The sequence below is a fragment of the Onychostoma macrolepis genome, chromosome 08, assembly GCF_012432095.1.
Source record: "Onychostoma macrolepis isolate SWU-2019 chromosome 08, ASM1243209v1, whole genome shotgun sequence".
Taxonomy (NCBI): domain Eukaryota; kingdom Metazoa; phylum Chordata; class Actinopteri; order Cypriniformes; family Cyprinidae; genus Onychostoma; species Onychostoma macrolepis.
Genome location: NC_081162.1, coordinates 6,264,769 through 6,286,193, shown reverse-complemented (window position 1 = coordinate 6,286,193; position 21,425 = coordinate 6,264,769). Strand labels below are relative to the sequence as shown.

The 21,425-nt window shown below is 36.9% G+C and overlaps 1 protein-coding gene across 7 annotated transcripts in view; it reads left to right on the top strand.

Moving 5' to 3' along the window:
* cabin1 (calcineurin binding protein 1) overlaps positions 1-21,425 on the top strand; it is a 115,896-nt gene that overhangs the window by 66,753 nt on the left and 27,718 nt on the right. For 5 of the 7 annotated variants that reach the window (XM_058785876.1, XM_058785875.1, XM_058785874.1 and 2 more), the window contains 4 exons: positions 8,070-8,183; positions 11,689-11,721; positions 20,125-20,288; positions 20,610-20,706. In XM_058785876.1, coding sequence (XP_058641859.1) covers positions 8,070-8,183; positions 11,689-11,721; positions 20,125-20,288; positions 20,610-20,706 — 408 coding nt within the window. The remainder of the gene's footprint in view (positions 1-8,069; positions 8,184-11,688; positions 11,722-20,124; positions 20,289-20,609; positions 20,707-21,425) is intronic. The other 2 variants (XM_058785878.1, XM_058785873.1) reach the window with 1 other exon arrangement.

Here is a 21,425-nt window from a genome sequence, read left to right as displayed (position 1 = left end):
CGCATTTGTAACCGTAGCAACATTTTTGGCATCTTGCGGGAGTGAATAAGAATTTAGCCATTTGTTATGTGCCATTTTTTGGCTAAAGACTCTTTTTGCACGTCAATTTTAACTAAACTACCGCTGATAGACGTGCTTTGTTTTGTTGATGCTCGGGAGGCTGCTTTAGAGAGCACTGTCTTGCAGTGTTGCCATGTCCTCATATTCACAAGCGCTTTTAGGCATGTTGTTTGGTCTAGGCTCATAAAGCTAAGCACCTTATGGAGTTAATAAAGTGGTCTTTTGCGGATATGAGAGATATGATTTTTTTTGGTGTTATAAAACATCAAGCATTTGGGTGTTTTAGTGTTTTTTGTGCTTGTCCTTGTCCTTGTTTGTTTTTTGTTTTTTTTACTGTGAAGATCTGGCAACACTGACACTTTACCGCAGGGCTCGAAATGTGTTAAGGTTAAGACTTCTTTTACTGTTATTTTCTTGCATCTCACATACAGATGAAGACACATTTCTGATGCATGTTTATATACGTCATTAACAACTAGTTGTTCAGTTCAGTACCGTACACACTGCGTAGAATTTCTGCAAATGCAGTTGTCACTACCTGTATTTTTCGGGAGTTAATGCGGTTTTCGAATGCGGTTGTCACTTCCGTATTTTAGTGAATTATGTGTGTACAGAACATGATTAAGGAGTAGGTGAACTGACAACCGAATTCAGCTGCAGTGTGTACGTGGCCATTGATTTGAAGTATAACCATGCCATTTCTTGACAGTGTTAATAAGATTCACCTCATTTAGTCTCACCCTACACTTGTCAGTGTCAGCGTTGGGCTGCTCAAACAATGTTTTGTAATCTCCACTGTATTTATCATTTTAGGAAATCATACTGCAAATGGCTGGTAGTTATATTTGTCTCTGTACATAACACTGGAAAGTGTTTTGACACAAAAAAGATACGCATATGCTTTATAACAACCATTTACCACACAAGAACATCAGCGTCAGCAGATATGTGTCTATCTCTAATGCTAACTGAGCCAAGAGGATGATATCATATTCACCTGTGTGTGTGTGTGTGTGTGTGTGTGTTTGAAGCCTATGCACAGTGGATGCCACTACCTACAGATATTAAGACTGGGCATTAAAAACTGTGCCCACTCTCCTCATGGGTGCAAAAAGAGCAGTAGTGCCAAGTTTAGTGCAGTGCCAGAATGTTGTGTAACACCCCTGACCACTAAACAAACCACTTAGACTTGCCTGAAGCCTAATGTATCCGCTGCAGTTTGTTTTTGACTTGTGGTTGATATGTGAAGTGGATAGGTGTGCATATGGGGTCAGTGGGGATTCCCCATACTTACTTTACCTATGTGGTCAAGTCATGTACGTGCTAAATAAATCAACTTCCTGCTCAAATGGTCTGAAGGTCTTTGTTAGGCACAGCAGTAGCATGTACGTAAGCCCTTCAGATGTGATATTAATGCAGAATAGGAGGAAATGAAGTACTGTATTGCTATTATAAAAGTACTTAATCAAATGAATATGAAAAACATTTAACATTTTTATTCATGTATTATCTGTGCAGTAGCTGTTTTAACCAATCAGCACCCAGTATCATAACTATCCATTTTGTAATTATTAATTTAAATGATTATAAAGTTATCTGCATATGATATATTTCATAAATAGTCATATTGATTTTATAAGGAACAAATTCACAAGTTTATATAAAATTTTAAATGCACTGCCGTTCAAAAGTTTGAGATCAGTGGCAGCAAGTTATTTATTTTTTTACAAAAGAATTTAATATTTTTTTTCCAGCAAAGATGTTTTAAATTCATGAAAGGTAACAGTAAAAACTATCATAATGTTGCAGTTTGTTTTTAAAAATAATTTTTATTTCAAATTAATGCTGTTCTTTTGAACTTTTAAAAAATGTATTACAGTTTCCATAATCGCATATACCAAGCAGCACAACTGTTTTCAACATTGATAATAATCAGAAATGTTTCTTGAGCAGCAAATCTGCTTATTAGAATGATTTCTGAAGGATCATGTGACACTAGCCGGGTTTTCATCCTAAGTTGTGAATTTAACTTATGCACAAAATTGGAATATCGCATAAAACATTTGCGAATAAGCACCGTTTCCATCCAACAAGTTAGAGAGAACAAAATAGTCACTTCCTGATAAACTGGCACTAAATATCACTTAGAACTGTTTATAATAATTCTCAAATATAATAAATTACTTGCACTTCGAGAGAGCAGATGAAACACAATAAATACGGTTTTGCTTTCAGAGGTGAATGTCAGCTGTTTGGGAATGCAGTTGTGGCAGAGCGTTCTGTGAGGCAATTAAACAGAAATACTTTGACGACAGACTTTGCTCGGGCACTTCAGAATGACCATAACATTTCAGATGCTGTGCAACAAAATCAGTCCACTGGTTATGCCATCCCATAGCGCAAAGTCATATGACGGTTTTGAACGCTCGTGCAGGATTTATTCGCTAAATGCATTTCCATCTCCCATTATTCGCATTAAGCCTTTTTCGCACAAGTAAAAAATCACCTCAAGCGAGCGTAAAAATGTTTTTGCAAATTAAGGGATTTCTTTTCGAAATTTGGCGTTTCCATCACTCATTTCTGATGCGATACTTCAAAATGCGCATAAAAAGAGGGTGATGGAAACATAGCTACTGAAGACTGGAGTAATGATGCTGAAAATTCAGCTTTGCATCACAGGAAAAAAAAAAAAAAATTTTTTAAATATATTGAAATAGAAAATAGTTCTATTAAATTGTAATAATATTTCACAGCATTACTGTTTTTGCTAAATTTTTGGTAAAGAAAATGGTAAGCATAAACTCAACCCTATCATTAGAACTGTGGTGTACAAGCAAAAAATACTAATAAAACCATAATTAATGTAAACATTCAGTTAATATTTATTATCAATATTTATTTGATTACTAAATAAACCCTCAGAACAAACAGATTCATTAAAATAGATCTATTTAACTCTAGATGCTAATTGAGTTTGAGTTGTAAGAATAACAGTCTGACGTCCACTGAAGTGACGTGAATGATTTACATCAAAACATCTACTAAAGGAAACATCTGCTGTGGCTTGTCATCTTAAGCTTTTATTTATGGCAATTCACCATGAACTGTATGCCTGGAATATCTATTTGAATTTTTTCCCCAGAGCTCCATATGGCGATGTTTTTTCTTTGAGCCACATAGAGGAACAAAATCACGATTTGAATTGATGTTTTAGTGACGGAGCATTTCAGACTAACTCATCTTGCGTATGATGCTGCAAATGACATGCCATCCTGAACGTTTTCACTGATATGCAAGAAAAAATTTCATTGTCGTTATGACAATTATTATTTTTTTTAACAATAATGCAAAATTCAGTTTCATGGCCAGTATGAAATATCTGTGGTTGGTACATTTTCTCAATTATTTCACCATTGGCCAGTGTGACGTGGTAATTTTGGGCTCTGCCTGGAAGCATATTACAGCATTTGTTCGTAATAGAAACCAACATTTTAAAATCATTGTCATACAGTCCCTGCATGTGATTATCTCTCTTTCTTCCTGTTGAATAATCTATGAAAGCTTTAGTTTCCCTTTCTGCGGAACAATAGCAGATTCCTTTGTAGCAAGAAAGAAAATGTTAGTGTTTTTTTTTAAACTGAAGATTGATATATTCATAACCATGTGTAATAATATCAGTGACTGCTTAATGGAAGAGGACACTTGAAAGCATTATTGGTGGTGTTTCTTTCACAGTAGGGTAGACTAAAGCCTGTTCTCTGTGATAATGACTGCTGGCATAACCTTTCATATCCAGCCATTTGCTCTCTTTTCTATTTTGTTCTTTCTCTCACTGTCATATCTTGAATTATGATAACTAAAGGAATGCTTCACTCCAATATGACAGTTTTGTTAACGTTTACTCACACTCATGTCATTGCAGCTTCCTGTCTTCTTTGAAACACAAACAGTGAATTACTGAAAATGACAAAAATATCATATTTCATATGACTTATGCACTATATTTCAAGCCTTCTGAAGATGTATGATAGCTTTGTGTGGAAAAACTGACTGAATGTTATTCACTGAAGAACACGAGTTCGTATGAGAAAAGTAGCAATTGCCTGGTTCTTTAGCAAAAATTATTTTTTTTGAGTCAGATGTTTTCAATGAATTGTTTGTTCCAGTTCACAATACCTGTCACAATGATTTATTCACAAATCGCAGTGGTTAACAGTTGGAGAGGAAGATAATCGTTGAATAATGACTTAAATTCAATCTACAGGGCTCCAGACGTGGTTTTGTTCCATTTCTGGCCCCGTTTGCTGTTTAATGTTTCTCATGCACAACAGAAATGGCAGTGTTTATAGGTTAATCAAACTGGTAGTGGCACCAGTGCACTAACAAAAATCAGTCACTCAGGCAGGAAAAATGTTTAGTCGTAGTGCAGAGCCCTGGCAGGGACGATTATTACTGAATAATGACTTAAAATTTCATTCTATTATATGAGAAAATTTTATATAAAGCAGATGAACTATTTTTATGGTGCCTTTTTTGAAGCTTGAAGTTTCAGTCCTTATTATGATTGCATGCACAAGGAGCCAATACATTATTCAGAATTTCTATTACATGTCAGATTTGGAGTCACTATATAATCTCTCTCTTTCTCTCTCTCTCTCTCCATTGCATGTGTGTTTGTGCTCCTTTCAGACACTTTCTTACCAAACGGACTCACATATGTCATCTCCATCCCTTCACACTGAGAAATCTGTCTGATCTTTGAGCAGAGATTGTTCAGCTCTGAAATTTAATCACCCCACCATGACAAGCCAGAGATTTCATAACCGCCACAACACGTTTAATCGCACCCGACTCGTTCCCAAGGCGAAAGCATGGAAATTTAGATTTCGGATTTAATGAATGGCCCCAAACAGTGTTTGAGCTCTCGTTTGTACAGTGTGTGACATACAGTGAAAGATATGTGCATGTCTGTTTCCTAATAAAGAAGTCAGACTGCAGCGCTCTGATGTTATTTGTTCATTAACGGTGAATTAGTGGTGTGGAAATGGATTTGATGGGATGATACAGTGTAATTATATTGGCGTGTCACAAGAGTTTTGATTAGCTTTCAGTCTTTAGCCTTCTAACGGGAGATGTTTGCCTATATTTTAAAGTTGTTTCTGTGTTTTCCTGGGTTCAGTAAATCAATTCATTTAAAGTTTTTATGTATAGAATAACTGGATGGCATGCTAGGCTAGATTAAAATTTACAGTACTGTATTTACAGTTCCACAATGCAACGTGACTTAACCGATTTCCAGTGTGACAAATGAACACAGAGTGTTGCCAAGTCACCAGTCTGCCTGTGGAATTGGGCTTTCATACTGTTGCCGCAGTTTTTTTCAGTCCGCAGGTTAAAACAAAACCCCTCGCCCCCCAGAATGCATTTTTGTGTGCCAATTTGCCCTGGAACACTATTGGGCATGTTTTGGCTATGATTGGGATAGTTTTGAGTAGCAATTGGGCTTGTTTTATTAAACAGACCTGGCAACCCTGACTACAAGAAGAAATTTTTACTCAAAATTGGACTAAAATTGCAAAATAATCATATTTTGTGAGGTTACGTGACAATAGTATAGCATAATATGATTTGAAACTCTCTGAAAGAAACGTTATTGAAAAAATATATTGTTACCTTCAGCATACTAGTTCACTTTAGTACACTTCAAATATTTATTATTACTTACTGCAAACTCTTTGACACGTTCACAAACAATCAGTAGGCAATATACGGTATGTACAACCTGCTCACTGCAGGAAGGACTTGTGACACTACAGCCTACTGCATATGCTTTCACACACATTTTTAAAAACCAATAGGCAGTATAAATACTAGATTTCATGTCAGTAATGTTGCATATTGCAACTTGAAATGCTTACTACCCAGTGTTGGGCACGTTACTTTAAAAAAGTAATTAGTTATAGTTACTAGTTACTTCTCACAAATAGTAACTGAGTTAGTAACTGAATTACATAATTATAAAAGTAACTAATTACCAGGGAAAGTAACTATTGCGTTACTTTAAAAAAAAAAATTCAAATGTCAAATAACTTTGGATGCCCCCAATATTAAATATGTTAAATTAATGAAATGGACACTAAAAAGAATAAATGATTATTATAAAACATTGTACATTAATCTACACTATTTATCTACTAACACTTAGTATCAGTCAGTCAAGCATTATAATATAATATTATGATAATTCAATATTATATGATGATAGAACTTTAGTAATTAGAATAACCAAGTATGAATGCATATTTGTCATCAATATAAAACGCACTAAGGATTAATGAGCTGCTGGGTTCATGAATATTAATCACGTTGTCTACGTTCGCTCTAATTGATTTGCTGAAATCAAAACAGTGATGATAATGGATGAGCGCCTGCGCCAGCCAATGAGATTGTCGTTTGAGCATTAGCTCCGCCCACTACCAGAGAAACCGGCAGTTCTTAAAAGCTGAAGAATTCCAAAGGAACTCCGTTATTTTGACAGGAAAATACAACAAAGAATATCGCTTACATGTAGCGCGTCAATTCTGCATGATATGAAAGACTCTCTTGCTCTGTATCTTTCTTTGCGCGCGTGTATGTGAGAGAAAGCGACGGCGAGCGTGCGCTTCACACTAGAGTTTATGGTACGTCAAATACAGCTACACTGCGCATCCATTCAGATGAACTGAAAAATTAAATTCTAATAATATAATAGTAACGCCACATTTTATTGTCAGTAACGGCGTTGTAACGGGGGAAACAGTAATTCGTTTGATTACTCGGTACTGAAAAAAATAACGCCGTTAGTAACGCTGTTTATTTATAACGCCGTTATTCCCATCACTGTTACTACCTAATGCATACATTTTTGAGAAACAGTAGGCAGTGTACAGTCTGTACTATCACTGCTAGCTTTACAGAGTAGCGTAATACAGTTTGAAACGTTTATCACTACCTAGTAGGCAGTATTTAACTGCATACTTCATTAAAGTCACGTGACACTGTAGTTTAATACAGTTTTAAAATGTTTATTTCTACCTACTGCATACTGTGTTGCACACTGTTTTCTCAAAATTAGTAGGCAATATACAGTATATACTATTATTGCATACTGCACTGGTCACGTGACAATGTAGTTTTATACAGTTTGGAATGTTTTTCACTATTTACTCCATACTATCATCACACATTACTTTCTCAAAGCTAATATGTAATATGCAGTATGTACTATCGCTGCATACTGCAGGGGTGGCGAACGTCGGTCCTGGAGAGCCGCAGCCCTGCAGAGTTTTGGTTTAACCCTAATCAAACACACCTGAACAAGCTAATCAAGGTCTGAAGGGTTACTAGGAAGCTACAGGCAGGTGAGTTTTTATTTGGGTTGGAGCTGAACTCTGCAGGACTGTGGTTCTCCAGGACCAGAGTTCGCCACCCCTGGCATACTGCATTCGAGTCACATGACACTGTAGTTTAATACAATTAGAAATGCTTATCACTACTTACTCCATACTATACTCCTATAGTATGAAATGTTTATTGCGACCTACTCCATACTGTCACATAATTTTCTCAAAAATAGTATGCAATATACAGTATGTACTATCACTGCATACTGCATTAAAGTCACATGACACTAGTTTTATACAGTTTGAAATGCTTATTGCTAACTATTGCATACTGTTTTTCAAAACTAGTGGGTGGTATACAGTATATACTATAACTTCATGCTACAATGAAGTCATATGACAATCTACCATTATGCGTTTAATTGAGATGTTTATCCTTACCTACTGCCTACTATTTTTTTAACTAGTATATGCTGCACTGTTAAGCAGGACTCTAGTGTTCCATCAGGAGTGTGTGTGCGAGTTGAAGCGGTCAGGCTTTCCTCCGACTTGACTCAGTTCAAGTCATCACACGCTCTCTCGCCCTCCTGCATACAGAGCTGACTGAATATATTTGTGTTTTCACAGAACCTGCAATGGGCACGAGACGTGTTGCTAGGGAGCAGTGTCCCATGGCAACAGCTGAAGCACATGCCGGCACAAGGACTTTTCTGCGAGAGGAATAAGACCAATCTGTTCAACGTAAGTCACATATGCATGCAGCTGTGCTTATATATCAAAGTTCACCGTATCATAGCTACAGCGTGATCCAGTCTGGAGATATTAGTGATGTGTGTATATCTGGCAGAGCGAGTCTGCTGTTCATACACGTGTGTGGTGTATGCCATCATGAGTTCCTGAGATTCAGTGCAATAAAATCCCTTCACACAGACATAAATCCAGAGAGATTATGACTCCTCACTGAAAATGCCCTAAACTGGCTGGATTTACAGTCCTCGCTGCACACCATGAGGCAGACAGATGGCATTACTATGGCGTGTATACATGTGTTGTTGCTGTTTTGCCCAGTGGCCTTTTGGCACATTGGTACAGTCCTCACAGAGCGGAGGCCGTAACATTAGTGTTGTGTTAGTGTTAGTGTGTCTACCTTTGGCTGTGGGTGCGGTCGCTGTGAGGAAGCAGCCTGTGGCTTTGTCAGTTTTGGCACACGGTGATATAAAAACACTCGGGCGTCACGTCTCGCTGGGCTTCAGAGCTCTGTCCACTAGGATACATCAACCTCGTGCCCACCTGTTCTCTCAGCTTATGGGAAAATCCTCACATACCCAAGCAGCATCCGGTCCAGGGCTCATGGAAACTTCAAGAGCTTTTGCACTTTATTATAGTGGTAAATTTAGAGCCGTTTTTATGGTTATGTTTTTAGTCTAACGGATATTCCATGTTGCCCGGTTGTATCCTTTAAACAATATACAGATTCAAAGTGATAGTTCAACCAAAAATAAAATTCTGTCATCATTTACTCTATCTCAAGTTGTTTCAAACCTTTTGTTGAGTTGTCTTCTGTTGAACACGAAAGAAGATTTATTTTTTGAAGAATGCAGATAAATAAAAAGTCGATGGTAACCATTGACTTCCATAGTATTTTTTCCCATACTATAGAAGTGAACGGCTACCATCAACTGTTTCGTTCTTAACATTCTTCAAAATATCTACAGGTTTAGAACAAATTGAGAGTGTATAAATGATGACAGAATGTAAATTTTTGGGTGAACTATTCCTTTAAGTGTATAATTAGTTACAAAATAAAGTGCAGATTAAAAAAAGAAGTTAAAAAGAAGTGTAAATAATATTAAAGAAAAAAAAATTAACAGTGTTTAACAGCTAAGAGGAGGTTACTCTGTCAGAACACACATGTACCTTTTAACTAGAGATGCGACGATCATCATCGCGAGATCTACGGAATGCATTGCGATTTTCTTTGGAATCGATTCTGAGTTTAGATTTTAACAGCAGATGGCGCTCTAATCTAGTTTTTATCCACACACTCAAATGCTCATGAAGAAGAGCGCTTGTGCGTTCGGCTGAGTCTGTAATTTGACCTCGGTTCAGAATTTTATGAAGGATTATTTTAGGTTCAAGCAGTGGAGGCGTTTCACAAAACCATAGGGTATGGCAGGAGGGGTGGTTGGGACGTAAATAAAAAAAAATCCCATGGCACACTGAAGCGCTGAAATATGGGGGAAAGATAGAAAGGGATTTTTTAAATAAACACTGCGTCGTCAGAGTTGGTATTGTGGCTTTATCAGACGCTTGGACTTAACATTTTATGAAAATCAAGCTCAATGGAATCAACAATGTTTTTGACCAGCGAATGACGTGCTGTAGACGGAGTGTTTTGTCTGTCATTAGAACGAGGCAGGAAGTGCATCGCATTACGCTTTCATCAACTTACAGGATATAATGTGTATTGCAGCTATATGGGCGCTTAGTTTTTCTTGTTGTTTAATACACTTGGCCAAAATCTCATGATATTAACGATGAAGTGATATGCGCAGGATATCAATCTGAATGGAGGCGGGGTGAAGTAACGAGGTTTCGCTCGCAGTTTGAGGATCCATTGGCGTTTTACTGACAAGTTCTTTTGAATGCTTTTCATTGGTTAAATATTTGTAAAACCCTCAAACAGACATAAGGAAGACCAATAGCACTGATTTAAAATAATAATAACGAAATATAGAGAGATAAAGTTTGGATAATTTTCCACGGCACACCTGACTGGGCTAGGGTCAACTGCCATACTCTGCCATACGGAAACGCTGCCCCTGGGTTCAAGTTTGTGTAAGGAACAGGAAGCAAGCAGAGTACGGCTGTTTCTAAAGCATGCAGTGCCATCTGCTGTTCAAAACTAAGCTCAGAATTCGAGAGAGAATCACGATGCATTTGGAAAATCTCAGAATCGACGCTGAATCATTTCTCGATTCGCGATCCATCAATTTATTTCCCCAGCCCTACTTTTAACTACTTATTGTATTGATTTAAGAAAAAACGTTACATAAAATTAATATTAAAAAAGAAATCATTTTATTTTATTATACTAATAAATAAATGATAATAAAACTACATTTTAAAATTAAAAACAGTGAGTGTAAAGAGAAATAATAATAGTTTATAATAAAAACAAATAATTATCAATTTAATGAATAAAAATAAAGTTTATATGAACATACAATTGCAAGATTAAGATATATTGTGTTAAAATTTCAGTTTGAAGAAATAGCCACCTTTTTAAGTATTTCTATATGTTTTAATCAATTAGGTTAGGTTAAAATATAAAATATAATTAAATAAATGAAAAATATTGCTGTCGTTTTCTCAGTTGCGTTCCGTTTGATTGACATTTATGCACACGCCTCGTTCACTGTTATGACAAGCTGCATTGGCAAATGGGAATGCTTGAATTAGACGAATATAACAGTGAAATGTAATTTATGTCCTGCTGAAAAACCTCTCACCTGTGTTTAGCCACACAATCACAGTCAAAGTGTTTGTGACAGCCATATCTGGACTCATAAAACTATATTTGTATGACCTTCCTGAAGGATTTAATATAAAATGCCTCTGTTTCTCTTGCATTGTACGCTTTTTTTCCCCATTCTTTGACCACTTTCAAATGTAATTTTGTTTACATAGAAATGGTACTTAATCGATAATGGAATTCATTTTTTTCCCTTTATTTAAATAGCGCTTTATACAGTACAGGTTGTGTCAAGGCAGCTTTATAGTGGTAAACAGGAAAACAACGTTTCAGTAATGCAAACAAAATTCAGTCAATGTTTCAGTTAAAGTCAGTTCATTGTTGATTCAGTAATGTCATCGTCCAGCTCAGTTCAGTTCTCATCCAGTAGTGTCTGTGCTAACAAGTCCATAATATTGCCAAATATTAACTGTCCCCAAATAAGCAATCCAAAGACAAAGCAAACTCCTTGGAGAAACCAGTCTCAGTCGTGGGGCCAGTTCTCCTCTGGCCAGACAAAACAACATGGTGTGGTTTAAATCGAGGCTGCAACACAAGCATCACTCAGAACATTCATCCAGTTAATTGACAATTTTCCCTATTGATCAATTGTTTCATGTATGTAACCTTTTATTTGCACCGTTGTAGAAGGCTTGTGAAATGGAGAGAAGACAGGACATACTGTATATTTTGTTGTGTCATGAATCACATTGTCATTTCCTGTTTCTACAGAACAGGAGAGGGGGAATCGTTGCCTTTGTGTATGTGAGTGAGTGATATTTACATTTACATTTACATTTACAATGGAGGCAATCAAAATCAACAAAAGAGCAATATGCAATTGCTATGACAAGTCTCAGTTAGCTTTTTTTTTAAATAATATAATAAATAAAAAGGCCTTTTTTGCTTTTTGTTAATTGTATAATGAATAAACGAAAACAAATAGATAGAACACAAAAAGAATAGAGAAGCTAGTGTTTTTTTGTTTTGTTTTTAAGAAAACAAGCAGTTAGTAAATGAACAGAATGCAAGTCTAAAAGGGGCAAGTTTTTTTTTTTTTTTTTTTTAAGAATAGAATTAGAATAGAGATGTGATATGGGTCGGGCTGCTCTAGTTTGCCCTAGGCTCTGGCAGTATTTGTTGGCCTAAGCCTTAAACGCATTCACAAAATCACAAACACAGTTTCTCTCCCATGTCCACACACACTCAGGCATATGCGCTCGCATATGTAGCCGCCCACTCTCCTGCTCTCACTGGACCACTGGCCCGAGCCACAGAATAGCTGCCTGGGTTGGGTTGTTTTTTATTTTTTTATTTTACAAAAGCATTACTGTCCAGTTTTCTTTAGCTGTCTCTGCCTGTGGCTCTTTCTGTATCAGCATGTCTTCTGAGTGTAACGAGTGAAAGTGTGTTTTACAGCAGGCTGAGTGACATGTATGTGCTGAGCTTTATTCTGTATGTGTGAAGTGCTGGTATGTGAAAGTTCAGTCGTAGCAAACACCTGAGCTTCACATGTAGAGATACGGTCAGCACGATTTGCATCTTGACTTTCCTGTTAGCAGCAGGATGTTGGAAATGCCAGGTGTGTGTGTGGTGGTGGTTGTTGTTGTCACAGTGGAAACGCACAAACATTAACAGAGGGAGAAGGGGAAATGAGAGCTGGATGGCAGAGATACACATGTACGATGCTTTGGCAATATGTATCCAAGTATGTCATGCCAATAAAGCAATTGAATTGAAATTGATACACCTCTGCACTCTCTGTGCCTGCAACATAAACATTTCCCCAGCTTATTGTCTCCTCTCGTCTCTCTTCTGGTCTTGTTTCCTCTCTTCTCATCTCATCTCATCTCTTTTCACTTTTTTCTGTCAATGGATGTCTCTTCTTGTCTTGTTTCATCTCGTCTCGTCTCGTCTCGTCTTGTCTTCTCGTCTTGTCTCTATTCACCTCTTTCCTTTTTGTCTCTTCTCATCTCCTGGTCTCTTCTTTTCTCAAAGCTCCTCTCTTCTCACTTCTTGTCTCATCTTGTTTCATCTCTTTCCTTTTCTTATTTTCGTGTCTCTTCTCATGTCTCACCATGTCTTCTACTTTTCTCAGATCTCGTCTCATCATCGTCTTGTCTTATTCTCTATTCTAGCCTGTCTCGTTCTCACGTCACTTTTTTTGTCCTTTCTTCTTGTCTCTCTTCCTCCTGCTCTTTTCTTGTCACACCTTGTCTCAGCTCATCTCATCTTATCATCTCCTCTCATCCGTCCTAGTCTCTTTTTGTTTCACCACTTTTCTTCTCCTGTCCTCTTTTTGTCTCATCTCTCTTGTCTCTGTTCTCTTCGGCTGTTTTCTGTTTCTCTCAGCCTGGCTCACTTCTTCTCATCTCACCTCGTCTCTTGTTTTCTCCTCTGTCTTCTCATCTATCTTCTCTTAAAATGTTTTCTCTTTTATACTTGGTCTTTGTTTCTTTGTTTTCTCTCTTATTGTCCCATTTCTTCTTCTTTGTCTTCCTTTCTCTTTTACTCTCAAGCTGTCTCATATCTTCTCTTTTCACGTCTTTTCTTGTTCTCTTGTCTATTGTTTTCTCTTTTTTGTCGTGTCTCGTCTTCTCATCTCTCTTTTCTCCCCTCGTTTGTTCCTTTTTTTTATCTCGTCTCATCTCACCTCACCTTCTTCTCTTGTCTCATCCTGTCTCTCCTCTTCTTGTCTCACATCTTGTCTCTTCGGTTCTTTTTTGTTTTGTTTTGGTCTTTTCTATTTTCATCTCTCTTCTGTTCTTTGCTCTCCTTTTTACTTTTGTTCTTGTTTCTCATGTTCTTCTCTCACCTCCTCTCTTTTTCTCTTTCTTGGTCTCTTATAGCATCTCTTCTTCTTGTCTCATTTTTTTTTCTTGTCTGTTGTGTTCTTGTCTCTACTCCTCTATCTTATTCCAATCCCTCACCTTGCCTCCTCGTATCTGTGTTTGTGTTCATATACACCCTTTTCCCTCTGACCCACACTAACATCCTGTTGCATGTTTTCTCTCTCCTGTCGTTCACCTCTCTCTCTCTCTCTGTATGTTTGTGTGGGTGTGCACTGTTGGGCTGAGAAAGAGAGTCCGTCTCTGATTGGCTGGCTGCTTTCTGAAGGGGCCGTCTCTCCGCCTGTGTTCAGAGAAGGAACGAGAGCACGGGGAGGGAGGGAGAGAGAGCACGAGTGAGCGCGCTGGGGTCAGAGCAGAGAAAGAGAAGCGTGGGCGTTTTGTTTTGCGATGGCAGGGCTGGAAAGAGAGGATAGCAAGCGCTCGTCTGTTTGAGACACACTCGTTCAGCCATCTCTCCCTTTCTCCTCCCTCCGCACGCGTGCAGCCCGCTCCCTCGAGCCTGGACTTCAGCTCGCCTTCTCTTGCTGGAACATTGAAAAAAAACTAAAATCTAAACATCCCATTTAACGTACTCACACACTTCATACAGGCAGAGCGTGGAGTAGCTCTCCTCGGTGATGGTGAGTTTCTTCCTTTTGCTTTTCCTGTTTGGTTTCCTTTTCCTTCTGTTTTTGCTCCTGGAATAAAAGATGGAAAGGAAAAGTGTCAGCTTGCTCGTGTTTGAGATTGTTTCGTTCGGATTTGATGGAAAGAGCCGGTTGAAGGTTGGGAGAGCAGTGTGTGAGAGTTCAAGGAGTAGAGCAAGAGAAAGAAAGTGAGCGTTTGAGAGCATTGACTCTGTCACGCGTGACGCAGATAATAGTTAGCTAGTGCTCTCGCCGGAGTCCTGCGTTTCGTCAATACGAGCGGCAGTAATGACCAGAAATGGAGTGATGAAGTGCACTGGATGAATCAGAAAACTGGGAACCTCCTTCCTCCTTGTCCCCGCTTTCCTTCTGTGTTCTTCAGTTCTGGAGTGGGGATGCTTCTTTAGATACTATAATTCTTGACACTTTTAAAGTAGGTGCGGTTGGGTGTCTAGGGGGAATCCCTCAGGTAAAATTCACAAAGTGTCACACAAATCTTGTTTCGCTTAGTTAGTCAAACGTGTTGAATCGGAGCTGCTTATCAGAAACATCTTGCAGCGTTCTTGAAATTTCCACATCTGCTGCTTTGCACTGCTCATATTGAAGGCTTTCGAGAAAGTGTTTTTCTTTCTTTCTTTTCGTTTTTTTTTAACTGGTGGAGGAAATTTCAGTCATTTTAAACTCTTTTTGCAGCTCGTGCACAGAGGACTGGCCTCACATGGTTAGGGAAGCCCTGCGTCTGCTGGGCTCAATTCAATGATTTTGCTGTCAGATTATATTGATCGCATTAGGAGTAGCTGTAGGCCTGAAACAGACATGACAGCTTGCTCTTCTTTCGCTGGTCAGTCGACTTTAGTCTTTTAAAGGCTGCACGAAGTACATTTGTGTGGTTTGGCAGCTTTTTTATGAGTAGCCGTTTCAGTATCGTGTGTATTTCGTGTATTTGTACGTCACCTTAAATCTTCAAGAGCTTTTTTTTAGTTGAAGTCAAAAAGTTTTCCTTCTCATAATAATGGAAATATGCTAATCAGAAGCAGGTGATTGGCTAGATTCGTTCTTGTTAGTCATCATCATCAGGATGTTTTGGTTGCTGTGAAAGCATTGTTTTTGTTTGTCCCTCTCTTTTTTTTTTATGACCAAACCCGTATAAGCATGGCTATTATGTATTTGTTCACCTCTGGAGGTGTGGGGATTCCCAAAAGAAATGGAGAATAAACGAGGCTCTTAGTGTCAAATTCCAGAGCACTTGCCTGTCATACTTAACCTTTTGAAAAGGACATACCATTCACTCCCATTATGTATTTTTGTAAACAATCTTGTCAGTCTGTGATGCAAGTTCTCACTGACACAAAAAGCCACACTATCAAATGCTGGTGTAGTTATCATAACAGCAAAGCCAAAGTTCAAAACAAGTTGAAATTATATATTTAACTCCATTACATTTACACAGTTAATGCTTGCACCTTTTAAAACACTGGTCAGAATAGTTTTGCTGTCTTTGTTTGAAGGATGTTAGTCAGCATTGAAGCCCAACAAGTAATTCACCAGAGGACTACATTGTTACATGCAATACATATTTAAAGGTTTTCTGATTTAAAGTCTAGGTTTATTTACAGAGAAATCCTGAGATTTGATTTGTAATCTATTTTGCTTGAATCCATAAAACAACTAGAGTTATTTAGCTAAACAAACGTTGTTATGAACATTAAAGTAAACATTGACTGGAAATGATGTAATAGTATTATTATTGCAGACCCCACAGTTATGAGGCAAACCCACATCTTGTAAACATGCTGATGAGAAGTACAGTTGCTACAGTGCAGGAATGACTGAGCTCATGTGTGTAATCTGACCGTAAAGCCGTGTTATTGGACTGTAACACAGCAGTTTGAGGGTCCTCTGCCAGAGACCCGTCTAATAGCATTCCATCTGTTGATCCATCTGGACACGCCTCTTTCCCATATCCGTCCATCAGGATACACTCCCTCCTTTCTCTTTCCTGTATCCATCCGTCTACCGTGTCCTGCTGGAGGGGCTTTGGGTAATCCCTGCAGTGAAAGGGCAAAATGCTTTCTCTCTCACACACACTGACTCATTCTTGGCAGCTTCTCTCTTTTGACTGCTGTTTCACATCTAAAACTATGTTACGGCATTAGCCACTGATGCTGGCCTGTGAGAGTCTAGTGTTTATTATTCAAAGGTAAAGTTGGGTGATATACGTTTAATATTTATGGTATATTTATTTTTTTCAGGATGGTTTTGATTAACTTTTTAGTTGGCCAATTTTATTAGACTTGACAGTTTGGTGTATGCTGGTGTTGATAGTATTAATAACATGAAACTCTCGTTTACATTTTTTTTTATTCAAATCAGCGTCAGAGTTAGTAAGTTTGATTAATTTTTGTGAAATTCAGATTTTAAAGATTTATTTGTGTCAAACCCTCAAAAACATTCCATGTTCATTGTTTTAGTTAAAATATATGTACACTGGAAAAAAAAAATTGGTGTAGAAACTATTTTCATTTTAAAAAACTGATAGTAAATTTCACAAATAATTACAAAGAATCTGTAAGTAATGCATTGAATAAAATGTAAAATTCTGAAGTACAAACACTAAAATGGTATTTTCTTGTAAAATGTACTCCAGTAATCTTTTATTTACAACTTTAGTACAGGTAAATATCGCTGTTTGTTCTTATGGTGGTAGATATAAATAAAAATGGTTAAATATTGTTTCTTGTGTTATTTTAGTGAAGAAGATTCTGGAAAACATGCCTTGATTGTTTAACTATATTTATTATGTTAGTGATTTAATAAATCAATATAATAAAATCAAAATAATATTATTATTAGATAAATAATATAATATTAATAAACTGTTGTATTTTACTCCCTCCATTAAACATTTTGAATCTAAGTGGCTACAATGTTTGTCAAAATTGCTCTGATTAAAAAAAAAAAAAAAAAAGAAATTCCTAAAGGATGAAAAATATAGATGCATTTGTTTAGCTACTTGCTATCACACTGGCCTATTTAAAGGTAGAAAACATGACTGTTGTATAGGCAGAATTTCAGTGCATTACCAAAATATGAAGTTTATTAATTTCTTTTAATCCATTCCCCCCCCCCATTACCCTCCCCTCTCTCCTTCTTCTCATGTGCCTTCTGGATGGGTTCGTTCACTCTGCTCTTAATTAGATGACTAGCAGCTGCAGATCATTCCGCATGCAAATAAACATCCAGGTCTCCGGAAACATCCAACATTCCGATTAGCATTTCTTTCTTTTTCGCATTCTCTCTTTTCTCACTCCTGCATATTTTTTTTAGTTCTTGCTTACATCCACTCTCTCAGTTTCCACATGCTCCAATGCCATTATCTACATTTTCTGGAATGTCCAAATGTCCATACATGGCTGTCTGCCAGGCCAGACCGAAGCAGTGTCCTTTTTTTAGGGCAATTAGAAAGATTCAAACTGAAAGATTGGCTGCAGAAAACTGGGGTACACTATTTCATCATTGAAATCAAGACTGCAGAGACGAACAGCTCTGCATGGCTATAGCTTTCTGTTTGAAAACAGACTATTTGCTCTAATTGATGTTTACTCAGAAGTTCTCTGCTTGCTGGAGACATGCTCACACTGTTGAAGGATGAAGCTGTCGTGACCAGAGCACAGATGCAAATGCTTGCATTTCCAGTGTATTGCAAGTGCGCATCGCATTGTTCATCCATAAATAAATAAAATATTGAGCCTATTTACCTTATTAATCCATGTTCCTGCTCTTATTATGAATGATTCATCATGCACTTTAGTCCAATTTTTTTTTATATCTTTCAACATAATGTGCACTTCTGGTCAAACGTTTGGAATAATTATAGTTTTTAATGTTTTAAAAAATATATTATACTCACTAAGGCTGCATGTAAATAAAAATACAGTAAAGGCAGTAATAATGTAAAATATTACTACAGTTTAAAATAAACGTTTTTTTTTTTTTTTTAATACAGTCTTCAGTGTCACATGATCCTTTTCAAAAATCATTCTAATATGCTGATTTGCTCGATTGTTATCAGTTATTTTTGGCGCTCAATTATTAATAATAGTATTAATGTTGAAAACGGTTTTTGCTGCTTAATTTTTATTTTTTGTTTTTCAGGATTCTTTGATGAAAGTTCAAAAGAACAGCATTTGTTTGAAATAACATTATAAATGTATTTACTGTCACTTTATTAATTTAATGTGTCCTTTCTAAATAAAAGTATCAATTTTATTTATTTATTTATTTAGCACAGCCATTTAGTTTGGGCTATCACAGTTTTCACAAAAATATTGAGTAGCAAAAATTGTCAGCATTGATAATAACGAATACTACTTGAGCACCAATAATAATGAATACTACTTGAGCAGAAAATCTGCTTTGCATATATTTGCAGGAATAAATTACATTTAAAGTGTATTTAAATAGAAAACAGTTATTCTAAATTGTAATATTATTTTAAATTGTATTTTAATAATATTGTAATAATATTTACAATATCAAATCAATGCAGCCTTGGTGAGCATAGAAAATTTATTTCAAACTAATCATAATTATTTTCAAACTTTTGAGTTGTGTATAAAGAATGATTTTCTTGTTCGGCTGATTCATTTCTCCTCTCAAATCACCTGACTTTATTCTGATATGTATCGCTCACTTTGCATAATTGAATCAAATCTCAATAAATAAAATCAAGCCCTGTCCAACATTTTTCTTGTTAAATATTTTGATTATAGAAGTAAAATGGGTTTCAAACGCCATTTCACATTTGTCATATTTTCCGATAAGGCAGCAAGATTCTCTTCTGCTGCTTCGCCATGACAGTACGGTAGTTGATCTAAAAGAGAACACGGGAAAAGGAAGACAGTTTATGCTAATGTCTGCTATTGCACGCTTGCAGTCATCCTGAGAATGCACCGTACTGTGCTATGAGTTCTTTCACAATGCAATGCCACGTGAAATCGAGCTTGCATAATAACTAGAAGTGTCTGCGTAGAGTATGTTCTCTTGGCGTCTTCATTAGTTTGCCTTCTCTGTTCATTGTCAATAGCTCCGTTTAGTCTGCTGTTTTCCAGCCAGAAAGACTTCGCACACTAGACCAGCACGACTGGAGGGAAAGATGAACAGCTCGAGATGAAGCGGAGGGCTAGAGAGATGGATCGAGAAAGAGAGAGAGTGGGTTGAGGCAGATTTCTCATCAGTGGGCAGATTTTCTTCATGGCTGGAGACCAACTCATCAAGAGCCAACAGCAGATGGCCTTACAACAATAAAATTTCTCCACTTCTCTCCATTTTCTCTTCTCTCTCATTTTTACCTTCACCTATGAGCACTGCACGAAGTCGTCCACTCATTCTTTCCGTATTTTTACCTCGTGAATGTTAATGGACTTGCCTGGAGGTTTGTTTTGCGCATTCGGAGCACTGAATTGTGTTTATAATTGGCCCTTATGTATTTTTTGGGCTGTGCTGTAAAGAGAAGCTCAGCAGTGGCCTTGGTAACATCAGTATTCCTGTGGAGATGCTGGCTTGTTTGGCAAATGAGACTGGAGCCAGATCTGACAGCCAGCGCCGGGTTTAAAGCTGTCCTGATGCCTCAGTTCATGCAGACAAACTCCTCTTCTCTCTGCTAATGGCTCTCTCCTTCTCTTCCTCAGGGCATCTGGCGTATTCCAGTAGATGAGATCGATCGTCCTGGTAGTTTTGCATCTCATATGAACAGATCCATCGTGCTCTTGCTGGATGTTCTGTCTCAACTGAAAGATCACCACACTTTACTTAAAATCTCCCTCATGCTTCAGAGAACCCCTGATCAGGGAAAGTAAGACAATGCAAATATTTCATTTGTTTATTTTGTTTTACTCATTTAATTAAATGTGCATATTTATAACAGGAAATGGAGTAAAGTAGCCTCTTGAAAGGTAGTGCTGCCAAATGCTTGTGAACTATTCAATTAACCTGGTCTTGCATATTTGTTATGAATGTTGTTTGAAATTTTTTAAATATTCTTTGAAAATTTATAGCATTTCATACAATTAAATTTTTTTTGTATGTTTGTTTCTATTTTGTTATACATGAAGCATATGGCATGAAGCATTTTAATGCAAGGACATATCATATCTTTTTATGTTGTGTGTTATAGGAAGTACTTAAGAGATGTGGACCGACAAGTTTTGGCCAAGCGAGCATTTTTCTTCACTGTAAAAGTGCTGGAAGACAATCTGGATAAACTCACAGGGGTATGAAAGCTAAATTCTCAATTGTTTTGGTTTGTTTTTCAAAGGTTTTTTTTCCATTTTGTTTTGTGTGTGTGTGTTTTTTTTTTTTTTTATATGTGTTTTTTTTTTAAATATATATATTTAGGTTTGGTTTTAGAATGATTTAGTTTTGTTTTCATTGTTGTTGTTTTTTTTGGGTGTTTTTTAAGGTTTTGTTTGTTTTTGTGTGTGTCTGCTACTTTTTTAATTTAAACTTTTTGTGTTTTGGTTTGGTTTTAGAAGGTTTTATTTTTGTTTTCCTTATTTGTTTTTTTGTGTGTTTGTTTCTTTTTTTTGTTTGTTTGTTTTTAGAGAATTTTTATTTTTATTTTGTATGTGTGGTTTTTGTTTTGTTTTGTTTTTTTTTGTTTTAGAAATAGAAGCTGAATAGTGGCCTTGCTAGCATGTGTTTCCTATGGAGACACTGCCATGTTTGGGAACTGAGACTTAAGCCAGATCTGACAGCCAAGGATACGCTTATGTTTGTGCTAACACATTAGATAATGCCATCCTGACTGCTCAAAGAACAGAATGATAGCTTCACTCAAATTAATGCCTGTGCATCTTTCTCTAGACATTGAGTTAAACCAGATCCAGTAGTGCAAAAATGTTCCTTCCTCACTCCTGGTGTCACAGCCTTTTTAAAGTTTGCTCTAATCATAATATATTAGTATACACCTTGCTTTCTGTCAGCAGAATCA